This window comes from Balaenoptera musculus, chromosome 7, assembly GCF_009873245.2.
Source record: "Balaenoptera musculus isolate JJ_BM4_2016_0621 chromosome 7, mBalMus1.pri.v3, whole genome shotgun sequence".
Lineage (NCBI taxonomy): Eukaryota > Metazoa > Chordata > Mammalia > Artiodactyla > Balaenopteridae > Balaenoptera > Balaenoptera musculus.
The window spans coordinates 69207314-69226433 of NC_045791.1; the positions used below are offsets into that span (position 1 = coordinate 69207314).

Genomic DNA, 19120 nt, shown 5'->3' on the forward strand with positions numbered 1-19120 from the left:
AAACATAGACATAACAATAGACTTGGTATCACCATTAAAGTTAATTGACAACCATTTGATGTGGTTTCAGGTCTTTGATGATTCACCTTTAAGAAATAATTTCCAAAATCTATGCTGGATGTTACTATTGAATCTAATTAATGTTGAATAAATTTCATTTTATTTCTCATAATATTTTTGAGTTTCTTCCTTAGTGTTAATGAAAAACTATGCATATCTGAAAAGAAATGGAGTTAGCAGCATCTTTAATAATCTATTCCTTAAAATATATAATATTTTAATTGTGTACTACTGTGTCCACATTTACAGTTAAGACTCTCTCCAGGCTTTATTCAATTCTGAGAAGGCTGGCATTATCTAAAGTACTGCAATTGTTTAGTCAGATAAAGCAAATATTTCATTTGAATTCTGTGGAAATTAATTAAGTGTGCATACTGCCTCTTCCATCTTTCTAGTTAAAAAACAGCCTACTTGAAATTATTACTGAAACATATAAGAAAAATTATTTTGATATTTCTCAGTTTACTATAGGGCATATAATCTAATGTACCCAGTGAAAATAGTGTTTATTCTATTATGGATCTACTTAAGTAAAATCATCCTGGTAATTTGATTATATGTCCGACATTGTGAATTTTACCTTGTTAGGTGCTGGATATTTTTGTATTCCTACAAATACTCTTGAGCTTTGTTCTGGGACACAACTAGATTACTTGGAACTAGTGTGATCCTTTTGAGTCTTGCTTTTAAACATTACTTAGATGGTACCAGAGCAGTGTTTAAACTAGGGCTAACTCTTTCATAATACTAACACAAGACCCTTTTGAGTACTCTACCAATCCCAGGAATCATGAGTTTTTCCAGTTTGGCTGGTGGAAACAGGTATTATTCCCAGCCCTGTATGGGTTCCGAGGAATGCTTTCTGTAATGCTTTTGGGTGGTTCTTTCCCTGGCTTTGGATAGTTTCTATACACGCTCTTGCTAATCAGTACTCTGCTGAATACTTGAGGGAAACCATCTGCAGATCTCTGGAGTTTCTGTGAAACTCTCTCCTCTCTGATACTCTGACCTGGAGCTCCAGCTGCCTTGGTCTCCCCAGACTGTCAGCTCCATCTCCTCAACTCACCGGTTCCCCCTCTGTGCCCTGCAGCTTTCAAACTCTGACCAGGCAGTAAGCTGGGGCTCCTCATTGTTTCCCGTCTCTCTGAGATCACTGTCCTTGTTGGTGATGGCCAGTGTCTTGGGAACTATTGTTTCATATATTTTGTCCAGCTGTTTGTTGTTTCAAGAAGGAAGTAAATCCAGTCCCTGTTATTCCATTTTGGCCAGAAGCAGACTAATGTCAGATTAAATCTTAAATGAATATTAATCTTTCAGTTTAATTTTCCAAAACATAGGTTAAGAATTTCTGATGATATTATCTCCAAATGAGATTATTTTTCAGGAAGCAAGTCCAAGACTTAATCTAGGCAGAACCAGATGATCTCTTAATTCTTTCCAGCTATCTATAAAACCTGTTGTGACAATATCTTCCTATTACATTTATTTTCCTTATTAGTTTTTTGGCTGCGTTGGGTCTGAGTTGTGGCATACGGGATCTTTGTTGAGGCATGTGGGATCTTTTTCGTTATGGCATGCAGTCTGCTCGGGTTTTTCTCTAGTTGTGGCATGCAGGTTTTCTCTCTCTAGTTGTGGCACGCGGGCTCCAGGGCATGTGGGCTCTGTAGTTTGTGGCACATGGGCTCTCTCACTGGGACGTGCGAGTTCAATAGTTGTGGTGCATGGGCTTAGTTGCCCCGCGGCATGTGGGATCTTAGTTCCCCGACCAGGGATTGAACCCACGTCCCCTGCATTGGAAGGTGGATTCTTTTACCACTGGACCACCGAGGAAGTCCCTCTTCCTATTACACTTAAAGCAGTGCTCTAATAAAGATTTAAATTCATACAATGCACAGTTGCTGTACATTAAAATAATGATCAAATTTTCTTTCACCTGTTATCTTTACCCTCCCCTCCCTGCCAACAAATGGTGAAGATATAATGAAACTGGTAATGAGGCATTGTAAATAGTCTCTACACTCTTGGAAAACAAACTGGAGCTGTATATTAAAAGGCAAAAAAAATATTATATCCTTTGAATCATTAACCCCACTTGTAGAATTATAGCCAATGTAAATAAGATATGTAAAAAGCTGTATTTCCAAAAATGTTAATCATAGTGCTAATTATAATGGAAAAAATGGGAAATAATCTTTTAAAAGTGAAGTACAGTTGATTTACAATACTGTGTTGGTTTCAGATTACAGCAAAGTGATTCAGTTATATTTTTTTCAGATTATATTCCATTATAAGTTGTTATAAGATACTGAATATAATTTCCTATGCTATAAGTAAATCCTTGTTGCTTATCTACTTATGTATAGTAGTTAGTATCTGTTAATCCCATACTCCTAATTTGTCACCCCTCCTGCCCTCCGTCTCGCTTTTGGTAACCATATGTTTGTTTTCTATGTGAGTCTGTTTCTGGTTTGTATATAGATTCATTTGTATTATTTTTTAGATTCCACATATAAGCGATACCGTATAGTATTTGTCTTTCTCTGTCTGATTTACTTCACTAAGTATAATATTTCTAGGTCCATACATGTTGCTGCAAATGGTAATATTTCATTCTTTTTTTATGGCTGAGTAGTATTCCACTGTGTGTGTGTGTGTGTGTGTGTGTGTGTGTGTGTATATATATATATACCACATATATATATATATATATATACCACATCTTCTTAAGCCAATGGGCACTTGGGTTGCTTTCGTGTCTTGGCTATTGTAAACAGTGCTGCTATGAACGTTGGGATGCATGTACCTTTTCAAATTAGAATTTTTTCTGGATATATACCGAGGAGTGGGATTGGTACCTCTATTTTTAGCTTTTAAAGGAAACGCCATACTGTTTTCCATAGTGTTTGCACCAATTTACATTCCCACCAACAGTGTAGGAGGGTTCCCTTTACTCCACACCCTCTCCAGACTTTTTAACGATGGCCATTCTGACCTGTGTGAGGTGATACTTCATTGTGGTTTTGATTTGCATTTCTGATAATTAGCAGTGATGAGCATCTTTTCATGTGCATGTTGGCCATCTGTATGTCTTCTTTGGAGAAATTTCTATTTAGGTCTTCTGCCCGTATTTTGATTGGCTTGTTTGTTTTTATGATATTGAGTTGTATGAGCTGTTTATATATTTTGGATATTAACTCCTTGTCAGCTGCATCATTTACAGATATTTTTTCCCATTTCTTAGATTGTCTTTTCATTTTGTTGATGGTTTCCTTTGCTGCGCAAAACCTTTTAAGTTTGATCAAGTCCCATTTGTTTATTTTTGCTTTTTATTTCTTTTGCCTTGGGAGACTGATCTAAGAAAATATTGCTACGATTTATGTCTGAGAATGTTTTGCCTATATTCTCTTATAGGAACTTTATGGTGTCATGTCTTACATTTAGGTCTTTAAACCATTTTGAGTTTATTTTTTGTATATGGCATGAGGGAGTGTTCTAGTTTCATTGATTTACACGTAGCTGTCCAGCTTTCCCAACACCACTTGTTGAAGAGACTGTCTTCTCTCCACTGTATATTCTTGCCTCCTTTGTTGTAGATTAATTGACTGTACATGCATGGGTTTATTTCTGGGGTCTATTCTGTTCCGTTGATCTATATATCATCTGTTCTTAATGTCAAAATAGGTACCCAGTAAGAGGTCAATATCCAAAATATATAAGGAACTCTGACAACTCAACAGCAAAAACCCAAACAACCCAATTTGAAAATGGACAAAAGACCTTCTCTAAAGATTTACAAATGGCCAAAAAACACATAAAAAGATGATCAATATCACTAGTCATTAGGGAATGCAAATCAAAAGCACAATGAGATACCACTTCATACCCATTAGGATTGCTATTATAAAAAAACACAGAAAATAACATCTGGTGAGATGTGGAAAAATTGGAACTCTTGTGCATTTCTAGTAGTAATGTAAAATGGTGCAGCTACTGTGGAAAACAGTCCCTCAAAGTATTAAATATATTATTACCATATGACCTAGTAATTCCACTTTTAGGTATATACCCAAAAGAACTGACAGCAGGGACTCAGATACTTGCACATCAGTGTTCACAGCAGCAGCATTCACAATAGCCAAAAGGTGGAAACAGCCCAAATGTCCATTAACAGATGAATGGATAAACAGCATTACAAGGCTACATATCCTTTAGCCTTAAAATGGAAATTCTGGCACATGCTACAACATGGATGAACTCTGAAGACATTGTGCTAAGTGAAATAAGCCAGACACCAAAGGACAAACACTGTATGATTCCACTTATATGAGGTACCCAGAGCAGTCATATTCATAGACAGAAGGTAAATGCTGTTTCTCAGGGCCTGGAGATAATATTGTTTAATGGGTGCTGAATTTCAGTTTGGGATGATAAAAAAATTCTGGAGATGGATGGTAGTGATGGTTGCACAACACTGTGAATGTACTTAAAGCCACTGAACCATACACTTAAAAATGTTTAAACGATAAATTTTGTTATGTATATTTTACCACAAATAAAATATTTATCTTTATTAGGTATATATATATGTGTGTGTGTGTGTGTGTATATATATATATGTATCTAGTTAAGTAAATAACTCATGTTCCAAAAAAGAGTAATGTAAGGAGTGCTGATCAGTCACCCTGCCCGCTTCTCTTCCTCTCCAGGAGTGACACACGCGGCCATCTGGGCAGCCTGCATTTCTTATCTCAGCGCCGCGGTTCCCCCAGAGCTGAGGACGTCTGCTCAGGGTATCCTGCAGGGCCTTCATCTGGGTTTGGGGAGAGGTTGTGGAGCCATGATCGGAGGCGTGTTAGTCAATTATTTTGGTAAGAATGGTTTTCTCTTTTTCCCTTTCTTCTTTGATGAAAACTTACAAATTTTTTTTAGCAACCCCTCAATAAACACTCAAATTATTACTGAAGATTGCCAGAAGCTAAACTCCATTGTTCATATATTCTCTTTCTAGCTTTCATGGTAGTCAAAATTGCAGAGCAGTATGCTTCAGTAGTTAAGATGATTAGAGCCAGCTTGTAACCGTGCACGCTTCTCTGACAGCTTAATGCGATGCTACACGGATACCTCAAAGGAGCCAAACAAATGAATAATCACATGTGCTTTTGGTTTGAAGTAAAGTACCCTAAACCTGCTGATAATAATGCTAGCGGAAAGAGAGTTCATCATTGTTGTTCCATCAGGAGATTTTGAACCAAAAAAATCTAACTATATGCTGGCTTTGGGAATGTCACTGCATCTGTGATAACACAGTCTGTCTGCCCTGTCAGATCTCCCTTATTGGAAATACAAGGGTGGGGCTGAGGTGGAGATGGCATTATTCTGCTCCAGGAATCTTGACTATTCAGGTCCCTAGAAGGTGGGCTCAGAGATGTCTGAATTTATAGCACTACCTGAGCTCGGCTGTTCTAATTACAGATTAATAAGGTTGTTTACTATATAGTTAGGTAAATGGTCTTTATGAAGAGAGCACCAATGAATTTTAAAAAGGCACTCGGAGACAGTCCTTTATTTTATAAATGCAGTTTTAAAATTTGATCAATGACAGATATCCAGTACCAGCACTTGGGTCTCTTGACACCTACCCAGACCTGTGCTTCTCCTACTACAGGAAGCTAATGGCCATTTGCCATTCTTTGCTCTGCTGCCTTTGCCCTGAACTTTAGAACATTGACAGTTTTGGATGAGTGCTGCCTGTCTTTCCGGGAATCACTCTACGGAGTGCTGCTTGTTTCCACAGGGGCTGCTGCAACCTTCCGAGGAATCGGCATGGCCTGCCTGGTGATCCTCCTGCTCTTTGCCCTGATCCAGTGGCTGGCAGTGCCACATGAGGAAGAAGGTAAACACGTGCACTGCTCCCTCATGGTTCTAAAGGTTGAAGCCATGGGGGATTCTACACACACCCCTCAGAAACCCAGAGGTGGAAACAGAGTGTACCACAGACCTGCATGGCTAGATTTTCTCAGTGGTGTATCAGTGAACTCATGTGTACCATTGCTGGAGAGAAGCCACTTGCTATGTTGAAAAGAATACTGGTTGTTTTAAGCAGCTTGCTTTTGTTTTGCTTTATGGTACAAGGTACTGGGGAAAGTACTGGTTTTAAATTTCTCTGGTATTCTAAAGAGATTTAAAATTTAAATCAAATACATATAGGATTATACAGTAATTTTACTATTAGGGATAGGAAGTGGTATTAATCTCTATGCTTTTAACCTTCATTTGATAAAAATGTCTAAACCTTAAATGTGAAGTTGTCCCTTAATTAGGCATGGCCTTCTTAAAAGTATTATACAGAAAGAAGGTTATATCCAATATAATGTGTTGATGAGGAGAACAAGCTTTCAACTTTTTGGGGGAATCAACTTTTTTTTTCAATGAAGAAGGCCAACCATTAAAACAAATATCCTTTCTCAGCTCTTGGGTCCTGGAACAGGGCTCATCTTCTATGGTGTCCTGTCCTTTGAGGAGCATTTGCCTCAAGTACCCAAAGTGCTTCTGTTAAGAGAAAAACTAACTAGTTACAGAAACCCCAGAGACAGATTTTAATTCCAACAAGTTACTCAGAAAGAAAGACCAGTACTGACTTTTCTTATTCTTGTTCTTTTATAATCCTGACTAGATATATCTCTTATGCAGCTTAGTCCATGCCTTCAGTAAAAGGCCAATAAAAGCAGCTACTGTGTGATTTTTCCTATTTTGATGCTTATCTTTAAAATCTCAATCCCGTAAGTGGGCCTAAAGGCAACATTCACTATAACCTATGCCCCACAGATGTTACATACGTTAACTGAACCAATACATTTCATAAATAAATATAAGTTAATGTCTATTAAGCCCTGTAAGGAGACCCTGGAGGGTAAACATCACATTCATTTGCTCAGTACTTGCATCAAGTAGAGAAGCCGCCCTTGGTACACAGCAACTTATCAACATTCCCAAGCATACTAGAATGGGCTTACCGAGGTTGTCCATTTGTTCAGTTTTTATTATTTATTTATACATACATACATACATCTGTTTAAATATGTAAAAACTCTGAGAAATGATTTAAACATGGCTTTCTCTCCAGACAAGACGATGCTGGCAGAAAGGATCCCTGTTCCTTCTAGTCCCGTTCCCATAGCAACCATCGACTTAGTCCAGCAACAGACAGAAGATGTTCTGCCACGCGTTGAGCCCAGACTTCCACCCAAGAAAACCAAGCACCAGGAAGAACAGGAGGATGTGAACAAGCCAGCCTGGGGGGTCAGCTCCTCTCCCTGGGTGACCTTTGTTTACGCGCTCTACCAAATTAAAGAGATGATGCAGCTAACAAGAGACAACCGTGCTTCTGAGATACAGCCTTTACAGGTAAAAAGTTCCTCTGCTGCCCTGCCTTAAGCAGGCTCAGTTGTTTCAGTTATTCAATTATTCATTCAACAAGATTTATGGGAGGTCTGGTGGGGGAAATAGACATGCAGACAAATAATTTCAGTGCTTTGTGACAAGTGTATTATAGAGGTGTATACAAGGTTCCATAGAGGGAAAATTCTGCCTTATGGGGTTCAGGAAGGCCTCACAGAGAAGACAGTACCTCTTGAAAGGAAGAAAATAAATCCATTCTGATTTTATATATTTCTTTGAAATGTCTGTTTTGGTGGACATGAGTTAACAGTGTGGATATATGGTTCTTGCCTTGGTGAATTATATATATTAATCTCTGTAATTTAAAAATTCTAATGGGGACATTCTATATAATAGGACCTCAATAAATATCTGATCAATTAAGTAATACTCTGAGGCCACTAAATGGGTCTGACAGGACACCTAACTCAGTGGAAATGTGGTTTTGCTAGCGGGCTCACCTGAAAGATAAAAAGTGTGGTTTTTCTTGTCCCTAGAGGTGTGGTCTCTCCTGAGTAGCGTCGAATCGCATGGATAAAAACACTGTAGGTAATTGTAACTGAAGCTATATAATACATTTGGAAAATGTTTAAGCGTGACTTCTATGAACAGTTTGGCCAAAGTAATGAGTCTACTTCCCTTTGTTTTTATTAATCACTCCCTTTCATTTGATGAATCATGTCAGCTCTATATCTAGAGTAGCTGCAGAGGACACAGGAGGAAAAAAATAAAGGGGAAAGACTTTGAGTAGTTTGAGTAATTTCCTTAATTTGAACTACCTTAATTAAATTTATCATAATTTTGTAAACTGACATGTAATATTTCTCTAATTTAAACCAAATCTGATCCTTTGCTGATAACCAGAATGCATTCTAGTCCATGTATGATCCTACTGGTTTATCAAGATAATAAACTCACAAATCCTCTGCTCACAAGTCAAGGAAGATATCAGGGTGGGAGGAGCATATAAAGGATGTGAAGCAAGGAGGTGATGCAGGAGGAAAGATGAGTTCTGCCTGAATGGCAGTGTTTTCATTACTTTGGATACTCACCCTTGTTTTCACAGAAGCCTATTAGGCTTAAGTATCATTAAAATTTTTTCTGATATATTAAGATTAATAAAACCTGGCTGGTATGGCTTAGCTACTCTTATGAAGAAGTCATTATACTAATATTTTTTCTTTCACAGTTTAGAATTAATTACAGAAATAAAACTTTTTTTTTTTTTTTTTCCTTTTTTGGTGCTCAGCTCTTTGAAGTGATGGGTACTAATTCAGAGGAAAATCCATTAAAAAAGAAATGTTTCCTGATTTTTACAAATCAGGAGTGTGGCATTTTACAGACATGCTGCAGGTGATGTGCTGGAGTGATAGGTACTCAGTTACTCAAGTCAGTGGGTTACATACGTACTTGTTTACATTACTTTTTTTACGTGGATGTTCTCTCTTATTTAACTTTTAGTGTGTACTTTAAAATCCCAACTATACATCAGGACTCAATTTCAGGACCTTCTTTTCCTGGCCCTGTCTCCAAGGCTGAGGATGCCTTCCTCACTTCCTGTTGGACAAGGTGCTTTCCAGCCTTGAATTCTCTGGTCTTAGCAAGTGGCCTGAGTTCCCGTTCCGTGCCGCTTGCACAGTGACTTGCCACAATGGCTGGTGGGAGCCCAGTAGATATGTGCTGATATAAATTGTTCTCCTAGGAGTAAAAGGCATGTTGGTAGTAACGTTCCTTTATCCACAAGATACGTCTGCTTATAGTGTCTGTGTTTTTCATGCGGCTTGGACAGTTGCACGTAGGAAAGGAGATGAAAGGTAAGACATTCTATCCTTATTCCTCTGTTACTTGTTTCCTGAAGTGGTTACTTCAGGATGATCTTCCCATGTTTCCTATATCTTACTTGAAAGCATATAAAAAGTTTGCTGGCATTGACCATGGGACACCTCCTATTTTTTCCTTCCAGGGGACCAGTGAGGATCGGGAAACTTCTCCAACTGGTGGAGCCCGGCCTGGACCGTGTGAGCCTCCCTGTGACCCATCGAGAAACCAGCCGTCCCCTCAAGCAGCAGCATCTCAGACGCAGAGCAGCCCCGCTCACCCCAGTGGAGACCCGCGCAGGGAGGAGGCTGAGGACCAGCAGGCTCGGCCTGCCTCTGGGGGACACTGAGGGGTCCTGCTCGTCTCACACCCTGCATGGAACTGGGCTCCTCTGCCAGCACAGAGGGCGCACCTCGAGGAGCATAGCACCACATACGCTGCTGAACACCTGAACTCATCAACGCAGAAATACACACACACACTCACACATGTAGAAGCTACAGTACATATTGGCAGAAATAGGTCAACTTCCGTAGTCCCACTGGAGTCACAGAAGGAAAATGGATCTCAGTGAGGACGTTCAGTTCTTGGATTGGTAGGTTAAGGACTACAGGCCTTCTCTGCCAGGGCAGTAAGCGTCGAAACCAGCAGTTACACTAAATGCGTGGAGGGAAAGAAAAGTGTTTCAAGGTGAATGCTGATATAATTTCCCTCTTCTGATTATTTATCCTAATTATTTGGTTCTTAATGCAAACTGGGAAGAAACAGAATACATCATCTATAATTTTGTTTCTCTTAAAGAGAACAATTAAAAAAATATTTAAGACGTATTTTAAAAGTAACCAGATAAAAGTTAGTGGCATCTATGCTTTTGTTTAAAAAAAAAAAAAAAAAAGGAAAAGGTTTCATCAGAAACTTGGCATATCTCTAGCAAATATATTTTTATATGGGTATGGTGTATAATGAAAATAGTCAATTCTTTGAGTGGCAAAAGCTGTTACTGACTACTGCAAGCTAAGCTGAGCTTTAAAATGCCTTTTGTTTTAAATGGGCTTTAAGACCAGAGGAGGGAATATTTGAAATAAACCAACCAACTTAGTATCCTGTGGCTTGATAGACAAGGGTTTACTAAATATATTGATACTGTAAATAGCCTCTATCACTATTTACAACTTTATAGTGATTTGGGCTCTAATTAGCTGATGGACTAAAACAAACACACAAAATCACTGAATTCCTAAGGGTTTCTTTAATTAAGCAGTACTACTTACAAATAACAGTATAAGATTTAAGTGCCTGGGGAAGGGATACAATTTTTAAAAATTACGTACTGGTTCAGTTTTTTTCTTGTGTTTTTGGTGAGGGGAAAAGGTGGTGAATAGGAAACTGGGAATGGAAAAGACAGAAATAAGAAGTAAGTACACTTTCCAATGACTAAAGAAACAAATCTTAGTATATTCTTTCCCATGAAGACATAGTCAGACACTGGACAGTTCAGATACGGGCATGCTACTGTAAATATTACAGCTACAGTCAGGACGATGGCCGGGTGACTCATGCATAAAGCTTGCTGCTAAAAATGAAAGCTGAGGTTATAGGAAGCCTTGGGGGAGGGCTGTGGACAAGGGAACATTGCTTTAGCTGAAGGAAGGTCAATTATATAGTGTGTACAATACTGTGGATGAGCACAGGAGAGAGGAAAGAAAAGAACAGAGTTAAAAATGAGCAACTCACCTTACTCTCTGACTATGATTAGGCAGGACCAATTATAAAGTGAGGGCTTCTCCACGATACCATACTTCTGCCCACAACTGCATCTGGAAGAAGAAAGTCTACACTTGGATATCTAGCTTCACCACAGAACACAGCTTAAAAACAAAATAACGGGAAGAAATAGAATTAAGCAAATAGTTATTTTTGCACTTGAACTGAAATGTACTGTACTGTAAATTATCATGACTCATTTTAAGTGACCTTTAAAAATCAGATGTATTTATTATGCTTATGTAATTATAGAAATAAAGAAATGGGTGACAGGCTGAACCTCACCTATGAATGTACAGTATGTGGATTTGTGAAACTGACTGTAGGAAGTCAAAAAACTTCTACTGTGTCTTGTGTTTACAGTTCTGATTTATTCCTCTGAAAAGCCTGCTGTTTTGGAAATGCACAGTTGACATGTTGAAATAAAAATAAATACCATTTTTAAGTATTTCTTAAATGATAATGATGTGACCAAACAAATAAAAGTCCTTCACTCTGTAATGAATGAGATCAAACTCTACAGGCCTTTTGTTGTGAGACATTTACTGTGAGAGGTGATTAAACAGTGCAGTAATTTCCAGCCTTTTAGAGCAGACACCTTCATGGGTTTGTGGACTTTGCGACTTCCTCCTGTCCTCAAAGTGCCATTTAAAAAAAAAAATTAAAGTGAATTCAAATTAAATTTTGATTTGAGAATTTTCTAATCCCTTTTGAGATCCCCTGGAAATACCCAGGGAGGTCACAAAGCCCAGGTTGGCAATCACAACCTTAATGACTTGTTTCATATGCTCTTCCCCATAATTGTAGAAAAAGTGAATTACGCAAAGCGCTGAGCTCATGTGGATCCAAAGAGGTTAGTTACTATTTATTAAACTATTACTCAAGGCCTTAAGTAGAATAATAGATGACAGTAACACATATACCTCCACCAGCCAGTAAACCTCGTGAAAAGCCTAAGGAATTCATAGAAAGAATATCGCTGCCTTACTGGCTTATTAATCTTGTCACGGGCCACACGAAGCAGACAGTTGGCTAAGTGCTTCCCTCTGATTTGCCGTTCCTGCAAGACTGCTGGGTGTGGAGGCTACTGCTGGTGCTGAGACCATTATTTAAGTGGTATTCCTTGCAGCCAATCTGGAGTTAAGCAATGATTCCAGGAAACAGGGAGCCACACCCACTGTTACTGGGTGCTTGGTGTGTGCTGATGACATTATCGTTTTGTCCTAACAACAATGCACTGTAATACATATCACTATCCCCTCTTTAAATATGAGGATTTTGGAGCTGAACTCAGCTTACGTTATGGGAACAAGGTCACAGTGCCAGGATTCAAACTCAGACCCACCTGATGCCTAAGTGCAGGTCCACCCAGGACCTTCTCCAACCCCCGGAGGCGGGGAGGCCACTCTCTGCTTCTGTTGTGGTAGAACAAGGCTGAAAGCAGCCCCGGCCATTCTGACCCTTACCTTGTGTGTCTGATACTCACCCTGTGTGGCTGCAGTTCCATTTAGGATCGCTAGCTATTCCCAGATACACAGAAATCCAGCGCCTTCAAACTCCTGCTGCTCTGTTAGTCGTGAGTGCCACTCTGGAGATAACTCGGAAGGTCTGGCAACCCTGCAGAGAAAACTTGGAGGTTGCAGGGACTCTGAAGACCAGTGCCACGGGAGCTGGGAAGGGCCAGCAGGCACACCCACTGCTCAGTATCCTGAGGCAACAGCTTCGTAGAGCAGCACCGTCAGGTGAGGTGGCCATTAGCCACAGGTGGCTATTAAGTGCTTACAAGGTGGCTAGTGCATCTGAGGAATTAGATTTCTCATGTTATTTATTTTATTTTTTTTAACTAATTAATTTTTGGCTGCGTTGGGTCTTCGTTGCTGTGCGCCGGCTTTCTCTAGTTGTGGCAAGTGGGGACTACTTTTCGTTGCGGTGCGCGGGCTTCTGGTTGCGGTGGCTTCTCTTGTTGCAGAGCACGGGCTCTAGGCACGCGGGCTCAGTAGTTGTGGCTTGTGGGCTCAGTGGTTGTGGCATGCGGGCTCAGTAGTTGTGGCTCGCGGGCTCTAGAGCACAGGCTCAGTAGTCCTGGTGCGCGGGGTTAGTTGCTTTGCGGCATGTGGGATCTTCCTGACAAGGGCTTGAACCCCTGTCCCCTGCATTGGCAGGTGGATTCTTAACCACTGCACCAACAGGGAAGTCCCTCTCATGTTATTCAAATTTAAACAGCCATCTGTGGCTTGTGGCTACCATACTAGACAGTGCAGGAACAGAGGAAGAAATTACCTTTGGGAGATCTCTGGGTCTTAGTTTTCTCATCTTCATTGTGAAAGGCTGGACCCTAAAATTAACGTTATTCTGTGAAGATGGGGGCATGCTGTGACAGAGCTGACTGCAGGCAAATAAAAGATTATTTTCCCTTCAGAAATTTTTCTCTCCTTGGGTGCAGTGGGACAAGACAAAGCTACTTCTGAAGCCCCAAACCACTCCTGTGTCATTTCAGCAAAGCTCTAAGAATACCTGGCTCAAAAATTCCAAACCATCAGGCAGATGGGACAGAGGTCAGTGCCTGGATGGGAACAGAATAAAGGGGTGAGAGAAAGGGGGAGTGGGTTCTCAAATCACTAAGTAATTTACCTTATGAGAGGACAAACTGCGGTTTAAGATAAGAGAGTAACTGGAAACTTGGTGATGTCTAGAATGGGGAAGAAATGAGCCAGTCCAGGTGGGCACCTTACTCTCACTCAACTCCCATCTGCTTCGGGCGGCTAATACAGGACCACTTGCCCCACTGTGGCTCCAGGGAGGTCCCAGTTTTTAGATGGCAACCCAAGGACCTTACAGTGCTGGGGTTAGGATTGCCGACTCTGGAGCCCCACTGTCTGGATTTGAGTCTTAGTTCTGCCAGTGAGAACTCACATTAAGTAACCTCTCTGGGTCTCACGGCCCTCCTCTGTAAAATTAAGATGATTACAGTATCTGCCTTACAGGTTCTTTTGATGGTTAAATGACATACCCGACACACAGTAAACACTCCATAAATGTTGCCACTATTTTTGTGTGACAAATAGCCCATGGCAAGGGGAGTGCTGTCTTATTTCCCCATCCAGGCCCTAGCTCTTAGTGCTTTGTTAACATTAATCTATAACCACATTGCATGCTCCCAAACTACAGTGCTATGTTAAACGTTTACCTATACCTAATAAGCTGTCTAGTAAGACATTCAGTTCCAACATGCATTGTAAACATTAAGTGGTTGGAGATATGAATTAGTTAAGGGACAAAATTAATCAAAACATAAGTTGAAGAGAATGGGGAAAAATGACAAGTAATGTTATATGGCAACAAATTGGACAGCCCAGAAGAAATGGACAAATTTCTAGAAATATTCAGCCTGCCAAGACTGAGTCAAGAAGAAACAAACAATTTGAACAGACCAATCACTAGAAGTGAAATAGAATCTGTAATGATAAAAACTCCCTGCAAATAAAAGTCCAGGACCAGACGGCTTCACTGGGGAATTCTACCAAGCATATAAAGAAGAACTTATACCTATCCTTCTCAAACTATTCCAAAAAAATTGAAGAGAAAGGAACACTCCCAAATTCATTCTACGAGGCCACCATTACCCTGACACCAAAACCAGACAAAGACACTACAAAAAAAGAAAATCAGAAGCCAGTATCTTTGATGAATACAGATGCAAAAATCCTCAGCAGAATATTAGCAAACTTCAGTGGAACAGGATAGAAAGCCCAGAGATAAACCCATGCACATATGGTCACCTTATCTTTGATAAAGGAGGCAAGAATATACAGTGGAGAAAAGACAGCCTCTTCAATAACTTATGCTGGGAAAACTGGACAGCTACATGTAAAAGAATGAAATTAGAACACTCCCTAACACCATACACCAAAATAAACTCAAAATGGATTAAAGACCTAAATGTAAGGCCAGACACTATAAAACTCTTAGAGGAAAACATAGGAAGAACACTCTATGACATAAATCACACAAGATCCTTTTTGACCCACCTCCTAGAGAAATGGAAATAAAAACACAAATAAACAAATGGGACCTAATGGAACTTCAAGGCTTTTGCACAGCAAAGGAAACCATAAACAAGACGAAAAGACAACCCTCAGAATGGGAGAAAATATTTGCAAATGAAGCAACTGACAAAGGATTAATCTCCAAAATTTACAAGCAGCTCATGCAGCTCAATATCAAAAAAACAAACAACCCAGTCCAAAAATGGGCAGAAGACCTAAATAGACATTTCTCCAAAGAAGATACACAGATTGCCAACAAACACATGAAAGAATGCTCAACATCATTAATCATTAGAGAAATGCAACTCAAAACTACAATGAGGTATCATCTCACACCGGTCAGAATGGCCATCATCAAAAAATCTACAAACAACAAATGCTGGAGACGGTGTGGAGAAAAGGGAACCCTCTTGCACTGTTGGTGGGAATGTAAATTGATACAGCCACTATGGAGAAGAGTATGGAGGTTCCTTAAAAAACTAAAAATAGAACTATCATACGACCCAGCAATCCCACTACTGGGCATATACCCTGAGAAAACCATAATTCAAAAAGAGTCATGTACCAAAATGTTCACTGCAGCTCTCTTTACAATAGCCAGGACATGGAAGCAACCTAAGTGTCCATCAACAGATGAATGAATAAAGAAGATGTGGCACATATATACAGTGGAATATTACTCAGCTATAAAAAGGAACGAAACTGAGTTATTTGTAGTGAAGTGGATGGACCTAGAGACTGTCATACAGAGTGAAGTAAGTCAGAAAGAGAAAAACAAATACTGTATGCTAACACATATATATGGAATCTAAAAAAAAAAAAAAAAAAATTGGTCATGAAGAACCTAGGGGCAACACGGGAATAAAGATGCAGACCTACTAGAGAATGGACTTGAGGATACGGGGAGGGGGAAGGGTAAGCTGGGACAAAGTGCGAGAGTGGCATGGACATATATACACTACCAAACGTAAAGTAGATAGCTAGTGGGAAGCAGCCGCATAGCACAGGGAGATCAGCTCAGTGCTTTGTGACCACGTAGAGGGGTGGGATAGGGAGGGTGGGAGGGAGGGAGATGAAGAGGGAAGAGATATGGGGAAATATGTATATGTATAACTGATTCACTTTGTTATAAAGCAGAAACTAACACACCATTGTAAAGCAATTATACTCCAATAAAGTTGTTAAAAAAAAAAAAAGAATATTAGCAAACTGAATCCAACAATGCATTAAAAGAATCATATAGCATGATCAAGTTGAATTTATTCCGGGGTCACAAGGATGGTTCAACACACACAAATCAATCAACGTGATACACCACATTAACAAAAGGAAAGACAAAAACCACATGATCATCTCAATAGATGCACAAAAAGCATCTGACAAAATTCAACATCCATTCATGATAAAACTCTCATCAGAACAACAAAATGGACACAACAGCAAGAACAAGCAGACACACCAATGTTCCATGCAAATCAAGGGATTATTGAATCTCACAGGGAGAAGGGAGAATGAACTAAATGGTAGATTTTCACACTCAGGATTCAGTAAAGGATCTTTTGTTTGCTGAGGGGAAAAAACCTCACAAAAAACCAAAACTCTCATCAAAGTGGATAGAGAAGGGAACATATCTCAACATAATAAAGGCCATTTACTACAAACCCACAGCCAACACAATACCCAATGGTGGAAAGCTGAAAGCTTCCTACTAAATTCAGGAACAAGACAAGGATGTCTACTCTCATAGTTTTGGAAGTCCCAGACACAGCAATCAGACAAGAAAAATAAAAGGTATCCAAATTAGAAGAGAAGAGGTGACACTGTAATATTTGCCCATGACATGATATTCTATACAGGGAACCCTAGAGTCTCCACCCCAAAACTATTAAAACTAATAAATGAATTCAGCAAGGTTGCAGGATACAAGATTAATATACACAAAATGCAAAATATTTCTATACACTAATAATGAAATATCAGAAAAAGAAAGTGAAAAAACAATCCCATTTAAAATCACATCAAAAAGAATAAAATATCTAGGAATAAACTTAACCAAGGTGAAAGACCTATATGCTGAAAACTATAAAATACTGATGAAGGAAAATGAAGATTCAAAGAAATGGAAAGATATCCCATGCTTTTAGATTGGAAGAATCATTATTATTAAAATGGCCGTACTACCCAAAGCAATCTACCGACTTAATGCAATCCCTATCAGAACACCAGGACATTTTCCACAGAACTAGAACAAATAATCCAAAAATTTATATGGAACCACAAAAGACCCCAAACTGCCAAAGCAATCCTGAGAACAAAGAACAATGCTGGAGGTGTAACCCTCCCAGACTTCAGACTATACTACAAAGCTACAGTAATCAAAACAGCATGGTATTGGCACAAAAACAAACACATAGATCAACAGAACAGAGTAGAGACCCCACAAATAAACCCACACACCTATGGTCAATTAATCTGTGACAAAGGAGGCAAGAATATTCAGTGGAGAAAAGACAGTCTCTCCAACAAATAGTGCTGGGAAAGCTGGACAGCCACATGTAAAACAATGAGATTAGAACATTGCCTCACACCATATACAAAAATAAACTCAAAATGGTTAAAAGACCTAAATGTAAGACATGAAACGATAAAACTCCTAGAAAAGAACACAGGTGAAACACTCTTTGTCATAAATCATAGTAATATTTTCTTGGATCAGTCTCCCAAGGCAAAAAAAATAAAAGCAAAAGTAAACTAACGGGACCTGATCAAACTTAAAAGTTTTTGCACAGCAAAGAAACCATCAACAAAATGAAAAGACAACCTATGGGGAAAAAAAAAATGGAATGGGAGAAAATATTTGCAAATGATGTGACCAACAAGGGGTTAATGTCCAAAATATACAGAAAAGAGCTGGCTCCTGGGTCAGATAAAAATACCTGTCTCACTGTGGGGGATCTTCAAAATTCCACATCTATTATGTTATCTATGCATAGGATCCTTCTTTCAGCTGGACAAAAGAAAAAGGTGATTTAAATATTGTACTTCTCTAACTCTGGGTAATAATCACATACAGAATAATATAAGATCCTTTTTCTTTTCTTGACATCATTCTGGAGGTCTTAATTCTTCCACATGTTTCGATGTCAGCTATTCCGAACCTCTTAATATCTAAAATCTCATAAATTTCTAGATTTAAAAAGTCATAAATTCAAGTATTGTCCTAAATGTCAGATGGACACTCCCCTGTAATTCAGCTCTAAGTATTATTGGCAAACTATACAACTAATTGACAAAGCATTTTTTGTGATATGTAAAACGTGTTTTAAAACCTTTAAAAAATAGGGACTTCCCTGGTGGTCCACTGGTTAAGAATCTGCCTTCCAAAGCAGGGGACATGGGTTCGATCCCTGGTCGTGGAACTAAGATCCCACATGATGCGGGGCAACTAAGCCTGTGCACCACAACTACTGAGCATGTGTGCCACAACTAGAGAGAAGCCGGCGCACTGCAATGAAAGATCCCGCGTGCCACAACTAAGACCTGACGTGGCCAAAAATAGTATTTTTAAAAAACCTTTAAAAAATAACATTGGGGCTTCCCTGGTGGTGCAGTGACTGAGAATCTGCCTGCCAATGCAGGGGACACGGGTTCGAGCCCTGGTCTGGGAAGATCCCACGTGCCGTGGAGCGGCTGGGCCCATGAGCCGCAATTACTGAGCCTGCGTGTCTGGAGCCTGTGCTCCGCAACAAGAGAGGCCGCGATAGTGAGAGGCCTACGCGCCACGATGAAGAGTGGCCCCCGCTTGCCACAACTGGAGAAAGCCCTCACACAGAAACGAAGACCCAACACAGCCATAAATAAATAAATAAATAAACAAATACTTAAAAAAAAAAATAACATTGAATATGACTGTTTAAGCATGGCGACCTACACTACATCTCACTCATATGTTTTGGGGTCAAACAGTCCAACTTGCTAACAACAGTGAGCTTCTG

The 19120-nt window shown here is 39.5% G+C and overlaps 2 protein-coding genes across 8 annotated transcripts in view; one reads left to right on the forward strand and one right to left on the reverse strand.

Annotated features, from left to right (window-relative positions):
• The window catches only part of MFSD6 (major facilitator superfamily domain containing 6), a 72243-nt gene extending 62008 nt beyond the window's left edge, over positions 1-10235 (forward strand). For 3 of the 5 annotated variants that reach the window (XM_036858924.1, XM_036858925.1, XM_036858928.1), the window contains 4 exons: positions 4767-4928; positions 5855-5953; positions 7184-7464; positions 9461-10235. In XM_036858924.1, the coding sequence (XP_036714819.1) occupies positions 4767-4928; positions 5855-5953; positions 7184-7464; positions 9461-9664 (746 nt within the window). In that variant the 3' untranslated portion in view covers positions 9665-10235. Of the gene's footprint in view, positions 1-4766; positions 4929-5854; positions 5954-7183; positions 7465-9286; positions 9312-9460 lie in introns of those variants that run through there. The other 2 variants (XM_036858926.1, XM_036858927.1) reach the window with 2 other exon arrangements.
• Positions 9886-19120, reverse strand: part of NEMP2 (nuclear envelope integral membrane protein 2) — a 34478-nt gene continuing 25243 nt past the window's right edge. For 2 of the 3 annotated variants that reach the window (XM_036858934.1, XM_036858933.1), the window contains 2 exons: positions 12566-12696; positions 11050-11132 (listed from right to left, as the gene is read on the reverse strand). In XM_036858934.1, coding sequence (XP_036714829.1) covers positions 12600-12696 — 97 coding nt within the window. In that variant the 3' untranslated portion in view covers positions 11050-11132; positions 12566-12599. Of the gene's footprint in view, positions 9972-11049; positions 11133-12565; positions 12697-19120 lie in introns of those variants that run through there. The other variant, XR_005020706.1, reaches the window with a different exon arrangement.